At 33.0% G+C, this 24,690-nt stretch overlaps 4 protein-coding genes and 2 long non-coding RNA genes across 6 annotated transcripts; 5 read left to right on the top strand and 1 right to left on the bottom strand.

Moving 5' to 3' along the window:
• The first annotated feature begins 1,535 nt into the window (after positions 1-1,535).
• Positions 1,536-5,132, top strand: LOC125505447 (glycine-rich protein DOT1-like). The gene is made up of 7 exons (XM_048669239.1): positions 1,536-1,690; positions 1,962-2,023; positions 3,263-3,450; positions 3,587-3,784; positions 3,855-4,343; positions 4,469-4,711; positions 4,807-5,132. Exons 1-5 carry the CDS (start codon positions 1,673-1,675, stop codon positions 4,106-4,108), a joined length of 720 nt encoding a protein of 239 aa, XP_048525196.1. The 5' UTR covers positions 1,536-1,672; the 3' UTR covers positions 4,109-4,343; positions 4,469-4,711; positions 4,807-5,132.
• LOC125505402 (glycine-rich RNA-binding protein 3, mitochondrial-like) lies at positions 4,311-4,904 on the top strand. The gene is made up of 4 exons (XM_048669143.1): positions 4,311-4,347; positions 4,469-4,546; positions 4,637-4,711; positions 4,807-4,904. Exons 1-4 carry the CDS (start codon positions 4,311-4,313, stop codon positions 4,902-4,904), a joined length of 288 nt encoding a protein of 95 aa, XP_048525100.1.
• An 85-nt stretch (positions 5,133-5,217) lies between the features above and the next one.
• On the bottom strand, positions 5,218-21,617 carry LOC125505450. The gene is made up of 2 exons (XR_007282177.1): positions 21,433-21,617; positions 5,218-5,575 (listed from the first exon to the last, which is right to left on the bottom strand). It is a non-coding gene; the product is annotated as an uncharacterized LOC125505450 (long non-coding RNA).
• Positions 5,494-6,418, top strand: LOC125505448. Its single transcript, XM_048669240.1, has 3 exons — positions 5,494-5,551; positions 5,631-5,705; positions 5,768-6,418. The coding sequence occupies exons 1-3, from the start codon at positions 5,510-5,512 to the stop codon at positions 6,167-6,169; spliced, it is 519 nt and encodes a 172-aa protein (XP_048525197.1). The 5' UTR covers positions 5,494-5,509; the 3' UTR covers positions 6,170-6,418.
• Positions 7,864-15,411, top strand: LOC125505449. The gene is made up of 3 exons (XM_048669241.1): positions 7,864-8,268; positions 10,553-10,617; positions 12,629-15,411. The coding sequence occupies exons 1-3, from the start codon at positions 8,254-8,256 to the stop codon at positions 12,945-12,947; spliced, it is 399 nt and encodes a 132-aa protein (XP_048525198.1). The 5' UTR covers positions 7,864-8,253; the 3' UTR covers positions 12,948-15,411.
• Positions 21,618-21,754: 137 nt separating the features above from the next.
• Positions 21,755-23,171, top strand: LOC109536195. The gene is made up of 4 exons (XR_002171814.2): positions 21,755-21,854; positions 21,957-22,015; positions 22,454-22,676; positions 22,995-23,171. It is a non-coding gene; the product is annotated as an uncharacterized LOC109536195 (long non-coding RNA).
• Positions 23,172-24,690: the final 1,519 nt, after the last annotated feature.

Here is a 24,690-nt window from a genome sequence, read left to right as displayed (position 1 = left end):
AATAAAAACCCTGATAAAATGTTATAATTCCAAAAAAATATTTACAAATGAATTTAGATTCGGTGTGCTTTCTCAACCGTCTCAACCTAAACAATAAAGTTGCGTGCCTATGCGACTATTAAACTCTTTAGCATTTCGCTTAGCGAGTTACCGTTGACATTAGAAGAACTCCTAATTTTCCGTAAGTGGATTGAAATCAAAGAATTTGAAGAATATTTTTACTAAATTTGAAGGGTTAATTTATTAAGAGAAACTCGTACTAAAAGATTTAAAATTTTTATTTTATACTGTTGAGGTCAAAAGAAATGTAAAAAGTCTGTTAGTTAAAGTTAATATTAACAATTTCAAGTGGTAAATTCCCACATTATCTATGCACGTGGAAGTTAGCCTTGGAAGAAAGTGTTTCCTGCTGCCGGTGTGCAGACACGTCTGTTGTCAATGATGTCGGCAATTTGAACCCTTTCACTCTTGCAGAGATTCTAACATGACTCTGGGTCACTGCCAGCAACCATGTTGCCAGTTGAGTTTAATTTATTATTATTAATATTATCATTATTTTAACAAAAAATATATTATGTTCTCGGTCATAAGCTGATCTAGAAGTATTTACGTATAGCGCGTCCATCAAGCTCTTTGGAATAACACTCAGGATCAATTTAAGTAAAGCAGCATTAGATAAATCATTAAAAAAAATGACTAAAAAGGAGGAATAAAAGTAATTTGAAGTTTTCAATTAAAGCAAACTTTGCACACGGAAGCTCAACTGCCGTCACTCTTTCATAGCATTGATTCGAACTAACGCTAACAAAGGAAGACACTTTTGGATGTTTTAAAGTAATCGGTTAGTTTATTGATGTCAATTTGTTTCTCAGTAAATTTCTCTTTAAACTACCATTTTATGCAAATGTCGCAACTTTTCATGCAACTGTCTCAACAAACATGTTTGTTAAATATCCACTTTTTATGGCTCTATAGTTAGAAATAAGTGTTATTTGATTGAAATCAATGTTATAATATCAAAATAGTTTGTTTGTTACTTATTTTAATTTGTTTCTTTCAACTTATTGACTAAATTATTAGGACTTTACATGCAAAATATAATAAAAACATTAATAATACAGCTAATTTAAGGGAGTATTGGCAGAGGTAATATTAATTAAAGTAAACAAGAAGCAATGTTTGAAAAAAATTATTAAAATTTAAAAAAATTTCTATTTTTCAAACTGTTACTATAACAACCAAATAAAACACAATTTGAAACTCTAACAAAGCAGTTTAACATGAAATAGATACATTTAAAATGCAAGATGTTTTTGTTTTTTTTGGATTATGATGATTTAAGTGAGCACGCGTTTTCCTTATCACTGGAGCAATGGGGCAAATAAACACTCTCACAATTTTCTATTTTCAAATAGAAAATTTGTTGTTTATTTACCATCTTCAGTGTCTTAAGTATGCAATTGTGCAACACTGCGGTACTTAAGAAGATATAGTAAGAAGGCGCGCGAAAATACTACTAAGTAGTCATACTGCTCCCATCCCCACATCTTAAGTAAAATTATACGGGGTGTTGTCTCTTGTTTTGGCCATTTATATAAATCCGAGGTGGATTTCTTTGGTCACCGCATTCAGCGAGCAAAAACGCGAAGGTGCGCCCAGAGTCATACGCACCATGGCTTCAATTATTTTTGTAAGTTTTTATTTTTTGTGAAGATTAGTTGTGTCTTGTTTATGTAGCCGATTTTTTTTGCCAACATTATTTTTTACTCAATTCTCAATCAACTCCACATTTAATACATTTTTATTTTACTTACACAGTAGAATAGTAAATAGTTTTTCAAATTAAAAGTCGCTGTTTAAAAAAATGTGTTAACTGTTAATTTTGTTTTTCGATCTAGTTTAGATACATTTTTTGAACCATTTTATTTACCTTAACAATTTTCAATCAACATTTTTTTCAGGGCGCACTACTGCTTTGTACGGTTGTGGTTTATTCCGGAGCTACTTTTGGTGGGAAAGAACAGTAAGTTTAATTGATATTTTCACTAGTTTTTACCAGAATTAAACTTAAGCTTAACTTTTCAAAATTAATAGGAAAATTATAAACTAATTTATAACGATTAATAAATTATTTAGTTTTAGTTGATTAGAAATCAAAGAAAACAACAAAATTGTTAAAGTTAGATACCGAATAATTTTTCGCAAAATAATTATGCAAATTGTGAATGACTTTCGAAATGTTTAAATGCAAATCCTGCACTGCAAGCAAATAAAGTTTCCTTAACATTCATTTTTCAATAGCTCCGCAGGGTAAATCAAACACTAAATTTTGAAAATAAAATTAAACTAAAAAGTGCTCTATAGATTATAATTTATTATAATTTAAATAATATAAAATCGCCAACAACGAGCAAAAGATACGAGTAGAAAAGAAAATCTGTCACGTTTTCACTTTCCTTGCGGAAACTTATGTTTCGTTGCAGCTAATCGATGATAATTGTTAATTCCTGTTTCTATGATTCGTAACTTATAATTATCAAGTTTACAACACGAAATAATTAGAAACTTCAACACATGTGTTCTAGAGCAGCAACTTTCTACCAACTGCTTATTATCGGTTAAAGCAGTGTAAGTGATTAAAAAATTAATTAGAAATTAAAGTCAGTCGTTATGGCAAAACATTGCCAAATGGATAAATTGATATAACTTAAACGGTAAATTATAAACAGAAGCAAACATTTCATATATAATCTGGTGATCCCCAAGGCAATTAAGAAAGAAAGTTTGCGCTGAATTACGAATCAAATTTACGTGATTCTCTCACGGGTTTTTCCTCCCATTGTTGACTCAAAAGAAGCCCATAAATGGTAAGATACTTGTAATGAAGCGCCTTAAGAGTCATTATTAGCAAGGCATTTAAAAGGCGCTTTCTAATGCATTAAAGTATTTTTATTGAACACCAAATATGAACTTCTATAAATGTTGGTACTTTAAGCTATAACTTCGAGTTGTTTAATACATTTTTTGCTTCTGAAATCACAACGAAAATACAAGTTCAGTTCGGAGTTAAATCAAAGTTACTTTACTGGTAACTCAAGTTAGGAAAATCTAAGAAGAAGCAAGAAAAAGCGACATTGTTCAAAACTTTATGTTTTATTTTTACCGCAAAAAATAATGCTCTATGAAAAAAATGACAAACAAATTTCGAGAACACCGTATGCAAACAATCTTTAAAGGAAATATGAACATTTTTATTTTACAGTGTGCATATTAAAATCCACGTTCCCGAGCCAGCCTCCAGCCACAAAGTCGTTAAGCAAATAGTGATTCATGATCATGGCGGAGGACATGGCGGAGGAGGAGGAGGTGGTGGAGGATATGGAGGAGGTGGAGGAATTGGCGGAGGACACGATGATCATCACGGAGGAGGCGGTGGTGGTGGATTTGGAGGTAACAGCTAATTTTTCGATAGAAAAAATTCTCGGAGGCAAAAGGTTTTGAGGGGGTGATTCACTCTCAATGAAGTAGAACTCCCTATAAGGCAACATCAGCAAACTTAAAATTATTATAAAATTTTGGTTTTAAGGAGGTTTTGGAGGAGGATTTGAAGACCACCACGGCGGCGGAGGTGGAGGTGGTTACGGAGGAGGCGGCGGATTCGGTGGAGGATTTGATGACCACCACGGTGGCGGCGGATTTGGAGGTGGCGGTGGATTTGGCGATGGAGGATTTGGTGGCGGTCACAGTGACCATCATGGAGGCGGCGGTGGTTACGGAGGAGGAGGTACACTGCATTTTTTACTAGAAGCAAAAAAAAAACAAATTTTAATTAACAAAGTAATTTGAAATTTTAGGAGGAGGCGGAGGTGGCCATGGAGACAGTGTAACCTATACAATTGCGTTGAAAGATCATGGAGGTGGTGGAGGAGGAGGCGGAGGATATGGAGGTGGTCACGGCGGTGGTCATGGAGGCGGCTATGGTGGAGGTGGAGGATATGGTGGTGGTGGAGGACATGGAGGAGGCCATGGAGGTGGTCATGGCGGTGGTGGCGATATCCAACTAATTCAGTTACACGGTGGAGATCCTCTACCTAGTGGAGGTAACTGAATTTTGAGAAATTTTCAAGCAATAACTACTTACTTCTCCATCGCATGACATTTGCAGTTTTTCTCGATAAGATTGCGGATGCAATAGCTTAATGTTTCCCGCAATGAAAACCTTTTATTATTTTTAGGTGGAGGATATGGAGGAGGTGGAGGATATGGAGGAGGTGGAGGATTTGGAGTAGGCGGCGGCCATGATGATCACCATGGAGGAGGCGGCGGAGGCTTTGGAGGCGGAGGTTGGTACTTTACGGCTGTTCATTTTCAGTTATTACATTTAAAATTTTATGATATTTAACATTAAATTGTTGATAATTTACTACTACTTTCTATTTGACTTTTGAACGATTTCTCTTAAATTAAGGTGGATTTGGTGGAGGTTTAGACGACCACCATGGTGGCGGTGGAGGAGGATATGGAGGCGGCGGCGGATTTGGCGGAGGTAAGTTCTTGAGCAATTTTTGATGCCAATAAAATTTACTTTACATGAGCAAACTGAATTGCGTTCATACAGTTTCTTGTGTATCCGTAGGAGGAGGTTTTGGAGGTGACGACCACCACGGCGGTGGTGGAGGCGGATATGGAGGCGGCGGTGGTTTCGGAGGCGGTAAGACTTCTTCTGAAAATATTTTCTATTCAAAATTAATTATGAATTTCATTATAAATATGTTATTGACTGTTATACATTTTGTTTCATTCTAGGTGGAGGCTTCGGAGGTGACGATCACCACGGAAGTGGCGGAGGAGGTTACGGCGGCGGCGGCGGATTTGGCGGAGGTTTGAATTGTTTCTATTCTTAAAAAATTACTCAACACTCTTGTTTGGCTTTGAGAATTCCATTTTCACATTAAGTCCTATTAGTAAACGGCAGTCCCAAACGCCGTAACAGCTCGGAAAAACATTTACTTGAATTGAAAAAGTAAAGATGTTTCAAAGTTTTGCTAGCTAAAATGTATTTCATATTTATCGGATGACTGCTAAGTGATATGCTGAATTATGATGAATGATTCAAGATGCTGTACCGAATGCTTCATTTTTCATCTGGCCTTTTTTAAATTAGTATTTCTAAACAGTGCATAAACCCTATAAAGGTAGACAAAAAAAAGAAATATATTTAAAAAGCAACAAATTTATTAAACTCAACACCAATAACCATTAGCCTTAACCTTAACATTAAAAACAAATACAATCAAATTTTAAATTTAATCTACAAAATCTGCTTAAAAAAATGTTCTCGCTCGAAACAAGCAGCATTTAATTGGCTGATTCTGTTTTTCTTTAAAATAATTACATGAACACAGGTAGAATTCCACTAGATAATGAAATAAACAGAAAAAAAAATAAAACACTTAACAAGGCTGAAACAAAATTGTATTTTCAGGCGGAGGTTTTGGAGGAGGCCACGATGATCATCACGGAGGTGGAGGAGGCGGCGGCTTTGGAGGAGGTAAGTTTTGAAGCACAACTCGTGCTAAAGTAAAATAAATTATTAATACCTCAGATAAAAAAATAAGTTGTGCTTTCAGGCGGTGGTTTTGGAGGCGGTCATGACCATGGAGCTGGTGGGGGCGGATACGGAGGAGGCGGTGGCTTTGGAGGAGGTAACTTTAACAATTTCCTTAAGTAATAAGAACTCGATAATTCATAGAAAAAATTAAACCAGGCGGCGGACTCGGAGGTGGCCATGATGATCACGGTATTGGAGGAGGTGGATATGGAGGCGGTGGTGGAGGAGGATATGGAGGAGGAGGCGGCGGATTTGGAGGTCACGACGATCACCATGGAGGTGGAGGCGGTGGATACGGAGGCGGTGGTGGAGGATATGGAGGAGGCGGAGGCCACGGAGGTGGTGGAGGAGGAGGCGGACATGGAGGAGGTTGGGATCGGAAATAGCTCTACCTCTAAACAAGTTCTTTCAAGTCGTGTCAGTATTAATATAAATAATTTGAACACTCTAAGCGCATACTGGAAAATTTATAATTTGGACTGTCTACTAAAACATTGTTTGAGTGTATATTTTTGGTTTTGCGTATGTATTTTCAGGTTTAATTCTTCATATTTATAAGTGGTTCGCCTTAAAGTTGTTCAGATATCCCAAAAACACCACACTAAATGCTCTCTAAAATAATCAAATTAAAGTTGCTTAGGTCAGAACTACACTTAATGCCGCTGTAGCTCATTGTGATTGTATATTATACCATCTTTTTGTAAATATTAGGTTGCGAATGTGTCCGTTGTTATTACTTATATCTGTAAATATTACGTTTAAGGATGTTAATTATGTTAAATAAAATTATTATATTTTTTATACGAATGGTTTATTTATTTGGGTGGTGGGAAAAGGGTTTGGCGCCTGCAGGACTGAAAAAATAGTATTTCATTGTTCTTTAATAAAAAATAGTACAATATTGATTTGTAATATGTTGGCAAATTTTCACCCAACTTAGGGAAGAAAAAATCTCTGTAGAATTAAGGAAAAGTTAACGCATTTTGCTCAGGCAACATCTAGCAAATTTTGATTAATTGACTGTCCTTTGTCTGATATTACTTCTACAGATAAAGTTGGAAAACCTTTAAACTACTGACACGCACAATGGCAGTAAAGCGTATATTTCTAACAATTATGCAAAATACGTATTCTAATTGCAAAGAAAGTAAATTCGTCTCTCTTTGAGTAGTAAAAATGCAGAAAGTTTCTTCCGCGCAGTAGTTTGTCATTATGCTCGATTTAACATGTAATTGTTCCTAGAATAACATGTAATTTTCTACTACATTTCGTTGCTTGATCTATTCTGATTTACGGATGGAAACACTTTAGATAGACACGATCAATGATAATAGCAGGACTTTCTTTCGATATGCAACAATAGCAAAATTTACTTTGTTGTATACATTTTATTTTTTCCGGCTGTTTTTGATAGAAATTGTTGAAGGTTGCAAAGTTTACTGTAGTTTGATGAACTTTCCTGCTTATTTGCTTCTGTTAGCATCCATGTAATTTTTTGTATTAAAGATAATTCATTGTGTATATTTTCCTGACTGTATTTCAACTTAATTCAAAATAAATTCCTGGGTTCCAGTCAATTTTATTGTTTACTATTTAAAATGTCACAAAACGTTTCGGTGTTTTTCTCCTCAGTGGCTTGCCAAATGTGAAGGAAGAAACAACCATACATACAAACTGATGATGGTGGAGAAAAACACCGAAACGTTTTTGTGACATTTTAAATGGTAAACAGAAAAATTGACTGGAACCCAGGAATTTCTTTTGAATTAAAGATAATTCATACGCAAAATATGTTAATGATTAATAATAGGAATGGTTAGGTACATACTGAATAAAATAAAACTTAAATTCGAAAGCTACTTATATTATATTAAAATTTTTCCAGATGCTTTAATATTTGAAGAATTTTTCAATGTGAGCAGGGAATTAATTAATAAGCTCCTAAATTTCCTTAACACAGATGAAAAGTTATAAGAAAAAGCAAAAAGACTCAGTTAGACTTCGAGCCCATCACTTATTTAAACAAATTTATTAGTTACGATTAACGGAGCTATTTACAACTAAATATAAAATAAAAAATCATTGATTTAAATTTAATTTTAATCGGTTTAAATAGTAATAGTAATGAAAGTATTCCTATTTGATTTATTTTTGGGCATACTGAGGCATAATAAAAACACTTTAATACAATTTTCTGATAATTTAGAAGCATATACATACAAAAAAAACCATGTAACGTTTTGAAACTTTGTTAAACGTTTGAAATTTAATTCTGCAAAATTTTGCATGCATTAATCTAGAACACTTTCCGATTGAACATTTCTCTCGGAAGTCGGTGAGATTCAATCAGTCCGCAGATAGCAATGCTTCAGCTTAAAAAAATCAGTCTGCTGTTAATTTGTATGTAGAATTGCCAGAACATAATCAGTGCGTTAAAAGTAAAAATTTCAATTTTTTCTACGAAATAACAGCTTAATGCAGGAAATAGTTTGTTCTCGCAAAATCAGCCACAGCCCCACTATAAGAGTTAGTTCCGAATTTATTTATAGGAAAGTATAAGACGAGTTTCTTGATAATAGCCAGAGAAATCGTCAGTGCCGGTTTTCTTGGTCTTGTGTCTTTTCAAGGATATTTGATTCAGCATGACGCTTATTAGAGTAAGTAATTAACATTCTTCGTTTATCGTGCACCTGTTGCCCATTTGTCAGACGTTAAGAAATCACTTTATATTGTTTTGATTAATGGTCCTGTTTTCCAGTGTCGATCTATTATTGATTTGTTTGTTAATTTTGGATTTTTTTTTGGAATTTGCTACTTGATCTGGTTTTTTGGCTAATTTAGCTCTTATCTTATTATATAAGATACCGACAAATTTAAACAAATGCAAGGGTTTTAAAAAGTTTGTATCTAATAAAAGGTGTGTGAGTTTAAATGGAATTGGCCTTTCTCACGGCTGCTTTTTATATTATTATGTTAGTAATAAATTAAAACTTAGTTGCAAAAGCTGAAGAACTGCGTCAAATATTTTAGTAATGTATGTTTCAACTTACAATCAAGCAAAACCCGATTTAAAAGCTGATCTTTTAGAACTTATCGATGTCCAATTGAGCAAATTAATTATCTTTTTACAAATACGGTGTTTGCCAATTTCTTCCAAAGTTGTACATGTTGACTGATTGATTGATTGATTGAGACCCGATGGTAACGTCTTGATATGAAATGCAGATGCACACGCTTAGAACATGTTTTCTTTACAAAAAAATGCGAAAATTGTAATTAACACCAAATTTTCACTAATAGTTTGGCGAGAAAATTTCATATTTTCTACAAATTGCCGAATTGAAACGAAAAACTAATTAAAGATTCCTTCAGTTTCTTCAGCGTCAAAAAACGTTATCAAAATATTAATAATTCAATAATTATTTTAGTTTAAATGATCTTAATAAAATGGTTTTCCATATTTAGTTACTTCATAACTTTTTTATAAAATAATGCTCTAGAACATGAAACTTCATCATTTTTATTTGTAAAACGCGTAAAAGAGCTGCATTTTTTAAGTATGTGCTTGTAAGATCGTGTAATTTTTTCTTCTTTTTGCTTTTCTATTCGGTATCATATTTAAATACTTTTTGAGAGTTTATTTTCATATCAGTCCTGACACTGTTAGCAACTTTTCTATTTGCTTGAATTATTTATCTTTTCTTATTGCGCTTAATGTAAATTTTTAAATTTTAACAAATTCTTAGGTTGATTTCTATATAATTTTAAGAGTAACTTTAAGAGAGAAATATGATTAATGCTATTTCACTAGCAAAATAATATTTTTGCAAACTCACGACTTTTTACATTCCCACATTTCGTGTGGCAGTGAATTGTTAATTACATATGTGTTTCACTTTTAGTATCTAAATCTCTATCGATCAAATTCGCAAGAGAATTGCTAATTTAATTTAAAGATGTTGGCACTGTACATGAAGAAAGAAAGGCAGTTGAGATGTTGTTTTACCAGTAAAAGCTAAATGCTTGATCTTTTACATTTTCAAGTGATTAATTAGTTAGATAGAAATATGTGTTCGTCCATTTAATTAAAGCACTAAAATTGAAAATGGACGAAAGACAATTGATATTGGTAATGGCTAAAGTGGATTACTACAAGTATCTAATATTCAATTTATTTCAGTTTATGAATGATTGGATTTCGAAGTATTTACTAGGACAGGTTTAACTAAGCCCGAAATTTATTCTCTCATAGAACTCGGTCTTAATCAAATGTACTATAAATAATTTTCGTTATATCATAAATACTTACGCCTTACGCTTCAAATGATATAAGAAAAACATGTTGGGCAAATTTTGTTTCTAAAGCATATGCGAAAGAGCGACGATTTCGATTCGATTCTATTATCGTCTATGCACAATATGTATTTTTTAAATCTTGCAACTGATTTAGTTGTAGTAAAAATGTTTATTTGTTAGCAAATGCTATCGGTCTTTTTGCCCTGGGTTAATTACAGAGTTTTGTAAGTAAAATTAATAAATAATGTATATAATGTGCTTAATAAATAAGTATATAATTTAGATATGGACTGATTTAATAGTTTTGCTTCTTTGATATTTCTCTGTTAGTTTAAGAACGATCTTCATTGCTGCCTAGCTCAAATAAACAGAGCTAAAAGCGGCATAAAGCAAAAATAAATTTGAATAAAACCGAAAGACCTGTATAGGTCGATAGCGCTTTTGCATAACAAATAAAGGTTATTTACTGCAACTTCTATTATATTTGAAGATCATTGCAAAATAACTAGCAAGAAGCAGTTCTAGGGTATAGATTTTGGAGAGTTACTTAAAAAACCAAATTTATTAATTTCATATCTATTACTAAATTTTGTTGTTATGCGTTTCCTGAAAACAAACTTTTCTTATTTCTTATATGATTTTTAGGTAATTTTTATGGCAACTGTGGGCTTTGCTGTGGTAAATTCACTGCCTGCAGGTGGATCATACCAGTAAGTACAAACATTCACATTAGACCTAAAACTGAGATTCAAACAGTCCACAAATTAAGTGATAGTTTAGAAACCATGGCATAATTAAAAAGCAGGAAATTATCTAAAAAAACTCTGCTTGCTGAAGAAGTATAACTATTATCGAACAATAATTAAAAGAGATCAATCTAGAGACAAATAAAAATTCAACTAATCAACTAAGGAACAATTAAAATTAACTAGGCAAGATTGCGAAAGTGCAATGAAATCAACATATTTATCTTATTATTATTTCACTATTCCAATATGAAAAAAAAACTGATCTTAGAGCGTGACTGATCTTAGTGAGAATCTTAACATTTATATTAATTCAATGTAATTTCAACTAACTTCAAAGAAGTGGAGAAGATCATGCAGTAAAAACCATAAACTTTTTAGTAACTTAAGCTACTTTAAACATTTTTCAAATATGCAGAAGCAATAACAACACAGACACTTTCTTTTAGCGAAAGTTATTGCACATATTACGCAACAATTGACAAATCCCTTCATTGAAATTAATAATGTGACCATTTTTAACAAGACCAGGCAACATATGGCAAGCGTAAGATTGACTTCTTCCACTTCAATGTTAATGTTAATATTTCGAATTGATGCTGTTGCCTATCGGTAATGGGTAGGTAAATTTGTAAAACGAGTCATTATATTTTTGTTATTGACTACGTAGCGAGAGTTGGGTTTTCTAAATACATGAATTAACTAAATAAATTGGAAAATTTTCTCCTAAGTGGTTATTGAAATTGCCAAACAACATCTTCAGTTTATTGGCTTGTTATTCGTTACATATACTTATGTGAAAATGGGTAGAAAGTAAATTGGAAAGTAAGAGAATAGAAAATAGAAAAATGCACCAACAAAAAAAAGTAAACGAGATCTATGCGGTTTTTGATACTATCCGAACTAGAATCGACGTTTCTGCCTAATTAAGTGGCAAAAGCATTAAATTCACTGATTGTATTGTCGATATTTTCATTTAATTTTGAAACATTAAAAATAACTTGAAGTTTCACAAAATATCTTGACAAATTATTGCAAAAATAAAGTTAAATTTCCCCAGTTAACTTCGGTAGATGAAAATAACTAAAGCGATACTCGTTCACGCTCAGGGCCCAAAAACCGAAAGCAACAATTGTTCTATATATTTCAAGCTATTAAAGCTAATCATGATATATTCAATATGGTTCGTAAAAAATTTAAATCTATATAAAATTCAGATAAACAGAGGAACAAAATTATGAAGTTCCATGTTGTTTACCCAGACGAAGTTAGGTCTTATTCGTAATAAGGATTCTTGCTCAAGCAAATGAATCCAATTAAATGCCCGTATTTTTGTCTCCAAAAAAATGTTTCAGACATAATACCAATATTATTAAAAAAAATTCCATTGTATCTTTTCAAAGATTTTTAAAGAAAGTTATTTCGGCTACTTTAAAAATGATGTGCGAAAACACACTTGTGGCCACAATGTCTTCTGACCCAATATGTGTAACTTTGCCTAAAGATTTTTCTTCTAAGAACTTGCTATAGAAATTCCTGAACGGCCTTAAAACCATCGGAATGGTCCTATAAAGAACGCAAAGCGACATTCTTTACATGTTTAATGATATTTTTAACCAAATAATTGGAAATGGTCTCGAAATGCTTATCCTTATTTGCCTTTAAATGTTTACGTAACTTTAGTAACTCGGTCATTTCACTTTAACGCTTACCATTTCGATTATCAACAGATTTCAAAATTTGGAAAGGAGAATCCATGTTTAGAGAATAATTGACATGAAATTTAATTTTGATGATATATTGAAGACATTTTTTACGCATTCCTTTGAGTAACATATCTTTTCATTTAATATCATCCGTCTTCTTTTAATTAATTTAAATTATGTTGGGAAAGGAAACACACTTTGTTTGTTTAACCGTCTGTTGAATAACAATTCTTTATCTTAAAAAAATCTAATAATCTTTATGCTTTCAGCGTCCATCACAGAATTCACGTGCCGCAAAAAATCAAGACAATTTACCACACGAAAATAATCAAAGTCCCCGAACACCATCATCATTTTCACGAGAAGGAAAAAATCATTATTGAAAAAGAGCCACCCAAAGAGGACCATCATTCAATTGTGATTCAAGATGATGATGATGATCACGAAGACGAAGTCTGGTCGGAGTCGGAAAATTCTGCGTTCTACAAGAAGAAGAGAAATGCCCATCATTCCGTCCATGAAACTAAGCGCCCAATCAAGAAAAGGAGAATAGTTCAACGATATCCATATAAATTTCATAGGCCTTAAGCAGGCCTTTTAGTTTGCAATGTTGGTAGTTTAGGAAAATATTTATTTATAAATAATTGATATTTGGACTGTAACAAAGCTTGAAAGGTGCTTTGAAAAATCAGCAGAAAATATGAGTGAAAACCAGGACGTTTTGTAAATAGTAATTTAAAATTTTTGTAATTTTATTAAATAAACTTTTAGGAACCAAGCATGAATAGGAATTATTTATGATTTTAACGGGTTTTAATGTTGCGATTCCAAACATTTTTTATTTCACTTAATTGGGACCATTTACTTCCTTGTGTATACTATTTAAAATTCAGTGCTGTTTATTAACACGTATTAAAATATCTATCGCGGCATGCTCCTAGTTGGACATAAAAAATGTTTTTTGGATTTCAGCGCCAAATGTTTAAAGATATAAATATCTCTTCTATTTACAGGGTGGTTTCTATAAATCCTGTTTTAGTTTTGGTCTTGTAGCTGTAACTTTTCTGCTCTTTGATGGATTTTGAGGATCTTGAGCCTATGATGAAGCGAAATCTTCATAGACATGCTAAGACATGACAAGAAGATAGATAAGAGAAGAAAGTTGCATGAATAATGGCTCAAATGAAAATTCACACCGAAATATGTGATTCTAGCAGACTTTCACCTAAAGTTAAGTTCAGATTCAAATATGTCGTTAATTTATACAACTTGACATACGGAATTTTTTTCGCTAATCCAACTTCACCATAAACCCTAGATTTTGAAAATCGGCTGAAGAGAAAAAAATGTATCCCTAAAAGGCCAAAACCTGTTCATTTCTTTGCCACCACTCTGTAATTAAACGGGATGATCGAAAAGTTCGAAAACTTTTTTCGAGCTAAACCTCGTGCAATGCATGAGGTGATGAGATCTAAAAAAACCGTCTTCGTGTCCAACTGAGAACAAGTGGAACTTTCGCCAATTTTGCATTGTTTCATTTACCATTCCGTAGAAACTTTATATAGACCACTAATTTTTTTGAAAAGTACACGCGCTAACAGAAAAAGGATTGCACTAAATAACGCTTCGGACAGAAATGAACTCGCTCTGATGGATCAGAATTTATCCGGATCCCAAATTTATCGAAATTGGTCAGTGTAACGTCTATTTTGTTTAGCACAGCTTTAGGCAAGTAAGATCAACTGATTAAATCAATTTTGTAAACTATTTCTAATAAAACACGCAATTTGTTCAATTGCAGCGTATATAAAATCATCATAAGTAATAAAATAAAATATGAACAAAAAGGCTAAATAGCCATTAGAATAAGATAGCTATGTAAGCCATAGCACAGACAATAAATTCGACTAATTAGGAAATGTATGTCGGATCTACGCCCAAAGCGAATTCAGTAATATTGGGAAAAATCGGTTGCATTTGAACCTACAGTTGCGTAATTATGCAGCAATAAAACAATATCAATACGGTTTGCTGCACTTTTTGCGTAATTGGAGCGACTGGTTCAAGATTACGTTTCAAGTTTGCGAAAACATAATAACTTCTTTTCTCTTTCCCTTCCGGCACGACATTGAGACTGAGAGTGAAATTGCCACGGTAAACGCCTTTTAAATTACTTTGTAGTTTTGCTAAATGTTTGTTTAATGCGTGAATTGAGTTCTGAAAATTATTAATTGCTCAGTTAATCGGGTGTTTGCTTGATGCAAATATATACAGATATAACTTTATGTTCGAATTACATTTTTAGTCAATTACATATACCAAATAACGCTTATAAAAGGAGGCATGTTCGACATTTGATTTTTTCTTATTTGCGTAACATTCTTTGGTTGACTGAACCATCTCGCTATGGAAGGATATCATAAGGAGTCGCACTCTCCTACTGCCAATTAAGCAACAAATGGGAGCTTATTAAATTTGTAAGGACTCTATGGTTTAACTATAGAGTAGAAGTTTGTTATGAGGTGATTTAAATATGATATTGGCACCACCAGAAATTATTTGTTGACCACAAGGGTCTTGCGGATAGCAAATCTCTCGTGTAAAAGAAAATGCTCTTGTCTAGCTTGTGCTGTGCATGAAGTCAATTTCAAGCAGTGGCGGAACTTCCGTCGCTTGTACCGTAATATACTATTTTCACCACGAACACCTGAAGCTATTTGAGGGTTATTCATTTTAAATATTTATTCTCGGTCAGGTACTCCTTAATATGGAGTGGGTTTTGAGCCGCAAATTTTTGCCGAAAAGAAAATCTTTGGAAGAAGAAAACGGATCGCAGGAAAAAGAACCTTTGTAACTTCTTTTTTTTACTGGAAGATGGTTGCAAGAAAAAAAAATGTGCTTGTGGAGATAATAAATAATAAGACGGTCGTTTTTGGAGACCCTCCACACTCTTTACGTTGTCACGAGCCCAATAATGAGCCGATTTTGAAATTTCAAGAAGGCAAATAAACCAAAAATCACTTGAAACTTCACGTCTCAAAACTAATCAAATTAAAGCCTGAATTTCAAATTTCAAAGAACTGGACAAACTAAAAGTTTCGAACTTTCGGCTGTAGGTATCAGATATGGCAAGTTTTTATAACCGCCAAACTACAGCGCCGATATTACCAGGGAAGAGCGTTTTTTTTAAACCGTCTACATTGTTCCACACAAAACTGGCCCAGATCTTATATTCTAGAACTCTCAATCTTCCCTAAAATCGAGTCTTCTCGAATTTTCAATTTTTTTTTTCATTTTCAATCAAATTCGGGCCTTTTGAACGCATGTTTCATATGAAACAAGTTCGAAAAGCAGCGCTAACTACGGGCGGAATAATCCGGGAATGGTTGTTTTTTGAAACCGTCCGCACTCTTCACTTTAAAGATTACGCAATTAATCGACGCATTTTAAATTTGAACAACTCAAAAAAAAGTGACAGTTTCGGGCTTCGAATGCAGTGTTCGGCTGTTGAAAGTATGTAAAGATGTGGAAATTCAAGTCGGATTAATCCGGAAATATTTGTTTCTTAAAACCTTTCCTTGAAGCGAGTCTAATTAACAGCAGTTTCTCTGGCAGAACTTAAAAAAACTGAAGAAAGAGCACTGGTGCAGCTTTCGAACGCTTCGAGCTTTCGGAAACCGCAAGTTTCTTACAACTCCTGAACTATAGCCGGATTTATTCCGGAAAGTTTGTTTTTTGTCTCTCTCCATACTCCTCATATCGGCACAAGCGCAACTATAGGACGATTTTGAAAGTTTGTATCCAGCTCAGTAGCCAGCAGCTCTTAAAGACAGTAAAACGTGGTAAAACTACAGTCGGATAACTGCGGTAAGGTCGGTTTTCTAAACTTTTTTCTAAAAAAGCTGGAAAAGGCACATACTTTTGCTTTTCGAATGCAGGTTTCTAAACCAGGAAGTTTTCGAAAACAGAGCAGCTACAGCCAGACGTGTTCTGGAAAGTTTGCGATCCTATACACTCCTCACTCTTCAGGGCGCAATTCAGGGTGGAATTTGAAGCTTTCAAAAAATGAAGAAAAGCAAAATATCCAAGTTTCTTGCAGCGTGGATACTACAGCCTAATTTGCAACAGCAAGTTTGTTGTTCGAATAATCTATACTCCTCACCTCAAAACGAGCTCAATTGATGTTCCGGTTCGAAATTATAAAAATACAGGAGAAAGCGAAGGTTTTGAGCTTTAAGATGTCAAAAGTTCATAAAGCCGCAGAAAACATATCCGGATTTGTCCGCTAGAAATTATTTTTTGCTCCTTTTTTCTTCTTCCGAAGGCGGAGCTTCAGGAAGTCGCTGAGACTATGGCAGATTTTTTTTCAAACCATCCATACTATTCACCTAGCAAGAACCCTAGTCAATGGCCGATTTTAAAATTTTGAGTTAGTGAAGGAAGTCTCTGAAACTCATTAAAGCAGCGCAGCCACAGCGATTTTACTGGAAAACGGTGTAGTTTTCTAAAACTGAAGAAAGCTCGGTTGAAGAAGTTTTTGAAACTGTCCACATTGTTCCACGCCCAGATAAGGCCCTGTTTTAAAATTTCAAAAAATCCCAAAAATGCAAAAATTCTGTGCTCTTGTTCTTATAGTTCATATGAAAGAAGTTCGTAAATCAACGGGAACTACGGGCGGATTAATCCGGGAACGTTAGCTTGTTGAAACCCTCCGCACTCTTCACTTTAAAGCGAGCGCCATTAATCGACAACTTTTAAAGATTAATCCGGAAATGTTTGTTTAAAACCTCACCTCGAAACGAGCCAATTAACAGCAGATTTTCAAACATAAAAAAACTGATGAAAGAGTGCAGATTTCAGAAAGAAGCAGGTTTCAGACACCGCAAGTTTCTTAAAATTCCTAAAATACACCCGGATTTATTTCGAGAAATTTGTGTAAACTTTCTAAACTCTCCACATAAGAACCAGCGCAATTATGGGCCGATTTTGAAATTTCTAAGAACTGAAGAAAGCAAATATTATCGACTTTAGAAGCCAGCAACTCTTAGACAGTAAAACTACATCCGGATAAGTTCAGTAAAGTGTTTTTTTGAAACTTTCCACACCCTTCACCACAAGACGAAACGAATGAAGGGCCGAATTTTTAATTTGAAAAACTTTTGAAATTTGAATTTTTTGAAAAAAATTGGAAAACGCACGGACTTTTGCTTTTCGAATACAGGTTTCTAAAACATCGATGTTACAGCCAGATTTGTTCTGGAAAGTTTGCGTTCCGATACACTTCTCACTCTCCACTACAGCCTAATTTACAGCGCAAAGTTTGATGTTCGAATCATCTACACTGCTCATCTCAAAACGAGCTCAATTGAGTTTCATCGTCGATTTTTCAAAAATACAGAAGAAACGAAGGTTTTGAGCCTTAAGATGTCAAAAGTTCCCAAAGCCGCAGAAAGCATAGCCGGATTTGTCTATTTTTTAAACACTCCCGTCTTTTGGCTTGTGAAGACTTCAATTAAGGAATGATTTTGAAAATTAAAAAAATTGCGGGAAAAGAAAATTGCACGTTTTTGAAAGTCGCCTTCCGACAGGGGAGCTTCAAGAAGACATTGAGACTATAGCAGATTTTTTTCGGAAACATCCATCCATACTATTCACATCGCACAAACCCTAGTGAATGGCCAATTTTCAAAGTTTGAAATAGTGAGGATAACGCAGATTGCGGAAACACCGGAAACTCACTAAAACTGCGCAGCTACAGTCAGATTTTACTGAGAAAGCGCGTAGTTTTGAAAAACTGAAGAGCGTTCGGTTCTCCAGTTTTGGAAGGCAGGTTTCAATATAATTGAAGTTTCTTAAGAAAGCAAAGCTACAGACGAATTTATTTACACTGGAAGCTTTCAGAAATCCTCCACACTTTTTACCTCAAAACAAGCCCAATTAAGAGCCGATTTTCCGAAGTGGAAAAAATGCCAAGCTTTGAGCTTTCGTGAAAAAAAGTAAAAGCCTCTCAGAGAAAACCTTCACCAACAGAAATTCTTTCGATGGCGGTCTGAACGCCCGAAAAACGGACCAGTTGCAATCAATGGCCGCAAAGCTCTTTTAATGCGAAATAGGAAACTTCTCATTAATTAACCATTTTCTTGACAATATAGAATGCCATATTAAAATTATTTTATTGCAAATATTATCTCAGTTTTTGGCCTGTTGACACAGTAAAATAGCCGATGCACTTCGAGTAATAATTAAGTTTTCGCAAAAAAACTTAACCAAATGGTCCAGTTGTGAAAGATATTAATTATTTCAAAATTTGATAATTGCAAGCTAAAACGTTTCTAACGTTCGGAAGTTCTAAAATATCAGAAAATGAACACCCACAAGTTGGAAACGAGCTATCCACTATTTATAACCAATAAACTGTGGAAACTTTTCTTAAGTAATCGATTACTTTAATTAATTCTCGATGGTGTTTTGCCTAATATATTCATGTCTTAATATTCAGATGAGTATTACTTCAGTCAAAATGGCCTGTATTACATAAAATTCTCATTCTCAGCTTATTTAATCGAACACAACTAAAGCGGGAAATCGTTTTGGTTCGTCCAATAGGCTCAAACGTTATTGAAATATTCATTATTTCATAAGAGTTCCGTCGTTTACACAAATATTTAGAATTTATGGCATCAATCGTATGTGATTGCCAAATAAAATGTTATTTTAGTTTTATTAGACTTTAACTTATTGACTGATTTAATATTTTTTAATTTATTTTTGTAAAAAGTGCCGTTTCCATACTGTTTTTGAGATGACCATTATCTATTACTAACTTTGTCGATATTAAGCAACAATGTTTGTCTTCACTGGATGGCGTTTAGGAGTTTAACTTATTAACTGAATTTATAGTTTAAAATTTATTTTTTTTTGGTAAAAAATGCAGTTTGCAAAATAGCTCTAGTATCAATATGACTGTTAAATTCACCCATATCTATTTTTTTTTTGGTTCAAACGATCATATGTTCTTTTCCTGCTAGTTTGTAACACGAATTTTTAATTTTCCGTTATCACTAATAGTTGTCATATTGCTTAAACCTCAATATTCATATTCGTTACTCTTTTTTCAATCCTTTTTTTTTTAATAAACGTTGGATCAAGTTATGTAAAATATTAATTATTGCATTAATGTATGCCAACCAAAGAAATACAATCCGATTATAAAACTATGTTGATAATCATCCGGGCATCTGGTTACAGCTGAAATATTGAAAGGTCAGTTCGGGAAGGAGATCTGAAATTTATTCAGAGGAAAGAGAGTTTAAGATAAACGGTTATGTCTTTTTATGTAACTTGGCTTACTTCAGAAAACGCAAAGTCATTGTTGACGAGTATGAAGTTTTTCTCCGATCTGGAATTTTCATAAAACATCTGAAGATGCATTGAGGAATTTTGGAAAGTATTGCAGCGAAGAAAACTTCGAAAATAAACATTTTTAGAAAAAAGTTCAATAAGCTGCTAATGAAACAATCATCTGAAATACATTTTGAAAAACAGTTTTACAGGTTTACACTTAAAAAATAGAGAAAACAATTAAAAAAGGCAAATCGACATGTTTTGACATATACGAGGTAGATTTTAAGAAATTATTTTAAAATGCCCAAATAGTCAGTCGGATAAAAAATTTAGTTAGCAAGAAAGTGCGAAAAACAGTTTTCTCCGCATAACTTCAGGACCGTCGATGTTTTTAAAACAAAATTATACCTTTTTTTAAATATTTGAAATACCTACAATATGAGACAAAAAATAAATTCAAATCCGTTCATTTGTTTACTCAAAAAACGAAAACTGATTTTTTTTAAATTATAATTGATTTAGTTTTGCTTCAAAAAATATCACTGTAACTTTTTTTGAAGGCCTTTGTAATAATAAGTGGTATAAACGTTGGCTTAAAATATTCAATCCTTTTTGTTCATTGCCTTTTGTTATGTTGTCCATTTGTTCTTGAGACGTCGGAGAGACTTCTTTGAGGCTGTATTTTACGCGTAAAGAGTTATACCACAACGTACAATAAAGGGCAATTTCTTTGCTAAATGGTCAGTTATTTAAACATTAAGTTGAAAATCAGGAATCTGTGTGGGCCGGGCTCGCAGTTGCCCCGCGGCTGAAGTTTGGCGCGGTTGAATTTTCAACTTAATGTTTAAACAATTTACCATTTATTAATCAACTTTTCGTTTACTGTAAGCTGTAGTATAACTCTTTACGAGTAAAATATAGCTTTAGAGCAGTCGCTCCGACGTCTCAAAAAAAACTTATTTAGAATCTAGCAAGAGCATTTTTTTAACAACAAATAGGAATGAACGAAAAATCAATATTTTAAGCTAAAATTTATACCACTTACTTAAAGTATACAAAGACCTTCCTACAGTATACAGTTATAGTACGATTTTTTTAAACAAAATTAAAGTAATTATAGATAATTGATAAAAACCCTTAAATCGGCGTTTTTTTATTTCGGTTTTTCGAGTAAACAAATGAACGGATTTTAATTTACTTTGTCTCATCTTGTAGGTATTTATAATACTTGAAAAGAATTATAAAACTGTTTTTCAATGGCATGAAATGTTCCAAGGTTGTGCGCAAAAAAACGGTTTTTTGCACTTTCTTTAATTATTTAAACAATCTTCCACAGCCGAAAATCGGGCTCAAACTATTGTCCCACTATTTTGACATCTTTCCGAACCACTTGCAATAATCTTCTACCTTCATCTATTTATTACCCGAAACAGGCCTTTTAAAGTCTTATCTGACTGGAATAAAATTGGAACAAAATGCTCCAAATGAACTTAACTTAACCGCTTAAATTAAATGATAAATATTGATTTCGTTTCCCACAGTTTCCTAGAATGTGACTAGAAATAAGAAAAAAACAGTACAAATTAATCTCAAAATTTGAGTTCAATTGCTATAATAATAAATCTCTATGCAATAAAACTGTTTTTCGACATATTGCTTTTTTAAGCAAAACTGCAATTTGCAACAATGGCGGCTTCCTGATGTGCAAAAATTACAGCATTTTACTCACCATTGCACAATCGTAAACAAAGAATAAAGCAAATTTAAAAATAATGCATATTAATCGAACCTAATTAATGTCCATTAAACAAACACATCGCCTAATAGCTAGTGTCTTTTCCCGTGCTTGGACTACCGATGGCGTTCCGTCAAGTAAAATTGCCACATTTGGACTCTCACTTTACAACACACACACAAACCAATCTGACGAAAATGTATTTTTGTTCGGGTAAGTTAAAAAGGAATTTTCGGCTTTATGTAATACCTGATACCAGTTTGGACTCATAATGCAGCTAATTCGGTAGGGGAAAATGCTGCCACTTCATATATAAACTGAATCATTTCGGCATGTTCGGTATCACTTTCTGGTGTTCTAGTGACCTGGTTAATTAGATTATCAACGACATTATCATGATCTCCATTCGGGTTTTCGTAAGTTTTTTATTTTGGTTACTTTTTTATTTAGTGAAGATTTGTCTAATCAATTTTGACAAAGTTTCAGCAGCCGTTTAAAAACAATCTTCTGATTTTTAGGTCGTGATGCTATCGGTCATCCTTGGTTTGGCATGTGCAGCACCAGGATATTCATCCCAGTAAGTTATTAATTATTAATAAATAATTAAAAATATAGGTTTAACACCCAATTTATTTATCGCCAGTTTTAATTTTACCGTACTGTAGTTTCTGAAGTTAATTTTCATATCTACTAGTTATGTGTATTTCTGTTATTTTTATTTTCACTCAAAGACAAAAGTTCTAATTTATCATATTTAACTCAACAATTACTCATTGAGTTCAAACATTGTGTTGTTCATTTTACACATTAGTGACTATTTTCATGAAAATATTTCGAAATTTCTGATAATACCTATTCCTCCTTCCAAAATTTTCAAAATCTTTCTTTTCGGTCTTTTCATCTAGTTTTTCCCAATCAGACAAATGAATTTCTCAACCTTACAATTTATAATTATTTATTATTACTTGCTCTTTAGGATGAATGCATTTGAAACCCTATATGATTTTCTTTACAGTAAACACGTGAAGATTATTGTGCCATCATACCATCATACGGTCCATCATCATCACATTGAAAAAGTTCACGTACCAGTGCATGTGCCAGTTCCCGTCGTTAAGAAGATCTTCATTCCGATTGAAACCCATCACAGTCATCATGATATTCATGAAGAGGTCCATGGAGGTTGGTGGTAATCTAGAAGAAGCGCCAGCTTATCTGTACAAAGAACATCCAAATAAGTAAGTAAATTCAGCTGCGCTCTCTTGAAGAAGAATTTAATAAAATAACTTTAAAGTGAGCTGTAACTTCACACAACAGTTACCGTTACTTCACTTGAAAAATGTGCTAATTTACCAGCGGAATAGTAAAGTTTCCATTCAAAAAAAATCCTTCCTTTACAAAACTGTAAAACCTTCAAGATTTTGCCGCAGCTAAGCTGCAGCTAGAACTAAAATCTGTAAACGGGTGAAAACATGGTAGTTAAATCGTAATAACATTAACATAACATAACACATACATTATTTTGTTATTTATTTACTAAACTTTAATGCTTTCAGGTGTTTTAGCAGCCAACTTTTGGAAGGAAAGTGCAAGATGTCTCTACTGCTGTAGCTGTAAGTCTATGTAGTTCCCTCCATCTGTGTCCTGCTTATTACCAGTTAACGTTGCCTAGTTTTAAATGTCAATTGTTAGTCTCTAATTTTTAAGTAAAAAAACAATTCTATACTGTTAAATATTGTTTTACTTTCCTTAATTTCACATTTTTGATAGATGTAAGATGTTTTCACATTGACATAAAACATAATTTTTTAGAAGCTCTATATAAAAATCGCTGAACTTTTAAGGCTTGCAGCATTTTGCAAAACTCGTAATTTTATTCTTTTTGGTGAAACATGTTTAGGTGCTTGGCTTTATCGGCCAATAAAAAACGGCAGAAAATAAAACGTTATTTTTCTTCGATCATGCTGAAGGCTCTAAAAGACAAAGATAACAGTAAAACAGTAAGGACCAAAACATAATTTACAAACAAACCAATTAATAATAAAAATCATTACAAAGTCATAAGTATAAAACGATTCAATAAGCGATTGCCAAAAAACGCAAAGGAACCAGTAAAATCTAAAATCGAATATAAGATATACAGGGCAAAACAATATTATTTAAAAGCAAATTTGAAAACATTATATAACAAATAAATCAGAGAGTAATCATCTATCAAAGAGTAATATTTGATATCTTTATTGTTTCAATGGAATATTTAAATTGTTCCTTTTATACCGCTTGTTATTTAGAAAATCGCTAGAGTTACATTAATTAATTACATAATCAACGTCGGTTTTATGTTGTATTTGCCTCAAAATTGTTAGTCAAAATGTTCAGCGTTGCAAAATAACAAATACATATATCTATACTTACACATTTTAAAAAATTACGCAATGGTTGTGAATGATAGAAAAAAAGGATTTTTTTTATGAAAGACGACAAAAATTACTTTCTCAATAACGGAAAATATAAAATGAGTTTATTATAAATAAAAATTTAATTTTAATTTCAACTTTAAAGGCGTGATTTCAAGCAGCGTAATGAGCTCCTTAAAGAGAGTTTTAAAGATCATTCGGGGTATTGTGTTGATTACTGAGTTGAAAATTGGTGAATTATATGAAATAAGAGTATTACTATAACAGAAATCCATGAAAATTAATTAAAAATTGTAGAACAATTAATAAGGATGAACAAAAAAATATGCGTAGGTAGGTAATTGAGTGGAATTTTCGTCACAAAAATTTGGCTAGTTAATGAACGATTAGAGGGTTAATTATTGAAGGACGAGTGCACCCCCTTGTGCGGGCTTTATGTCGACTAATGATAATTTTTCTAATTTAATAGACAATTTAAGAAAATAAATACTTTGTGTGATGGAAAACACGCACGGGAATGGCAGGCATATTATGAATATAATGCTGTTATTATAATTAAGTGGGCCCGATTTGGATTATTGAAAATTCTTTCTAAAGTGAGTGATTTTGTCTAAAAATCGTACTTTGCAACATTGAAATCGGTTGAGAAACTTGAAAGTCATAAAAGTTTGAAGGTTGAAAAGGCGATTTTTCAAGACAAATGTAATCGATCAATGTTTCCTTTGTAGATTTAATTTGTAATTTTTTTTTGAAGAAAACAGTATTTTGTCTGTAGAAATTTTCTACATAACCCTTAATATTGCGCCGATTTAAAATGTATTATTCACACATTCAC

Source organism: Dendroctonus ponderosae, unplaced genomic scaffold (genome assembly GCF_020466585.1).
Source record: "Dendroctonus ponderosae isolate FM_Combo_2020 unplaced genomic scaffold, Dpon_F_20191213v2 Dpon_F_20191213_8, whole genome shotgun sequence".
NCBI classification, from domain to species: domain Eukaryota; kingdom Metazoa; phylum Arthropoda; class Insecta; order Coleoptera; family Curculionidae; genus Dendroctonus; species Dendroctonus ponderosae.
This window is presented reverse-complemented; position numbering and strand designations above follow the sequence as displayed.

Bases quoted from the DNA above. Each gene is read 5' to 3' on its own strand.
- LOC125505447 (XM_048669239.1), top strand. The intron at 2,024-3,262 runs GTAAGTTTAATT...TTTATTTTACAG, and splicing joins ACTTTTGGTGGGAAAGAACA to TGTGCATATTAAAATCCACG. The intron at 3,785-3,854 runs GTACACTGCATT...TTGAAATTTTAG, and splicing joins CGGTGGTTACGGAGGAGGAG to GAGGAGGCGGAGGTGGCCAT.
- LOC125505402 (XM_048669143.1), top strand. From the start codon at position 4,311: ATGGAGGAGGCGGCGGAGGCTTTGGAGGCGGAGGTTG. The intron at 4,348-4,468 runs GTACTTTACGGC...TCTTAAATTAAG, and splicing joins GGCTTTGGAGGCGGAGGTTG to GTGGATTTGGTGGAGGTTTA. The intron at 4,547-4,636 runs GTAAGTTCTTGA...GTGTATCCGTAG, and splicing joins CGGCGGCGGATTTGGCGGAG to GAGGAGGTTTTGGAGGTGAC.
- LOC125505449 (XM_048669241.1), top strand. The intron at 10,618-12,628 runs GTAAGTACAAAC...TTATGCTTTCAG, and splicing joins CCTGCAGGTGGATCATACCA to CGTCCATCACAGAATTCACG.
- LOC125505448 (XM_048669240.1), top strand. From the start codon at position 5,510: ATGATCATCACGGAGGTGGAGGAGGCGGCGGCTTTGGAGGAG. The intron at 5,552-5,630 runs GTAAGTTTTGAA...TTGTGCTTTCAG, and splicing joins AGGCGGCGGCTTTGGAGGAG to GCGGTGGTTTTGGAGGCGGT. The intron at 5,706-5,767 runs GTAACTTTAACA...AAATTAAACCAG, and splicing joins AGGCGGTGGCTTTGGAGGAG to GCGGCGGACTCGGAGGTGGC.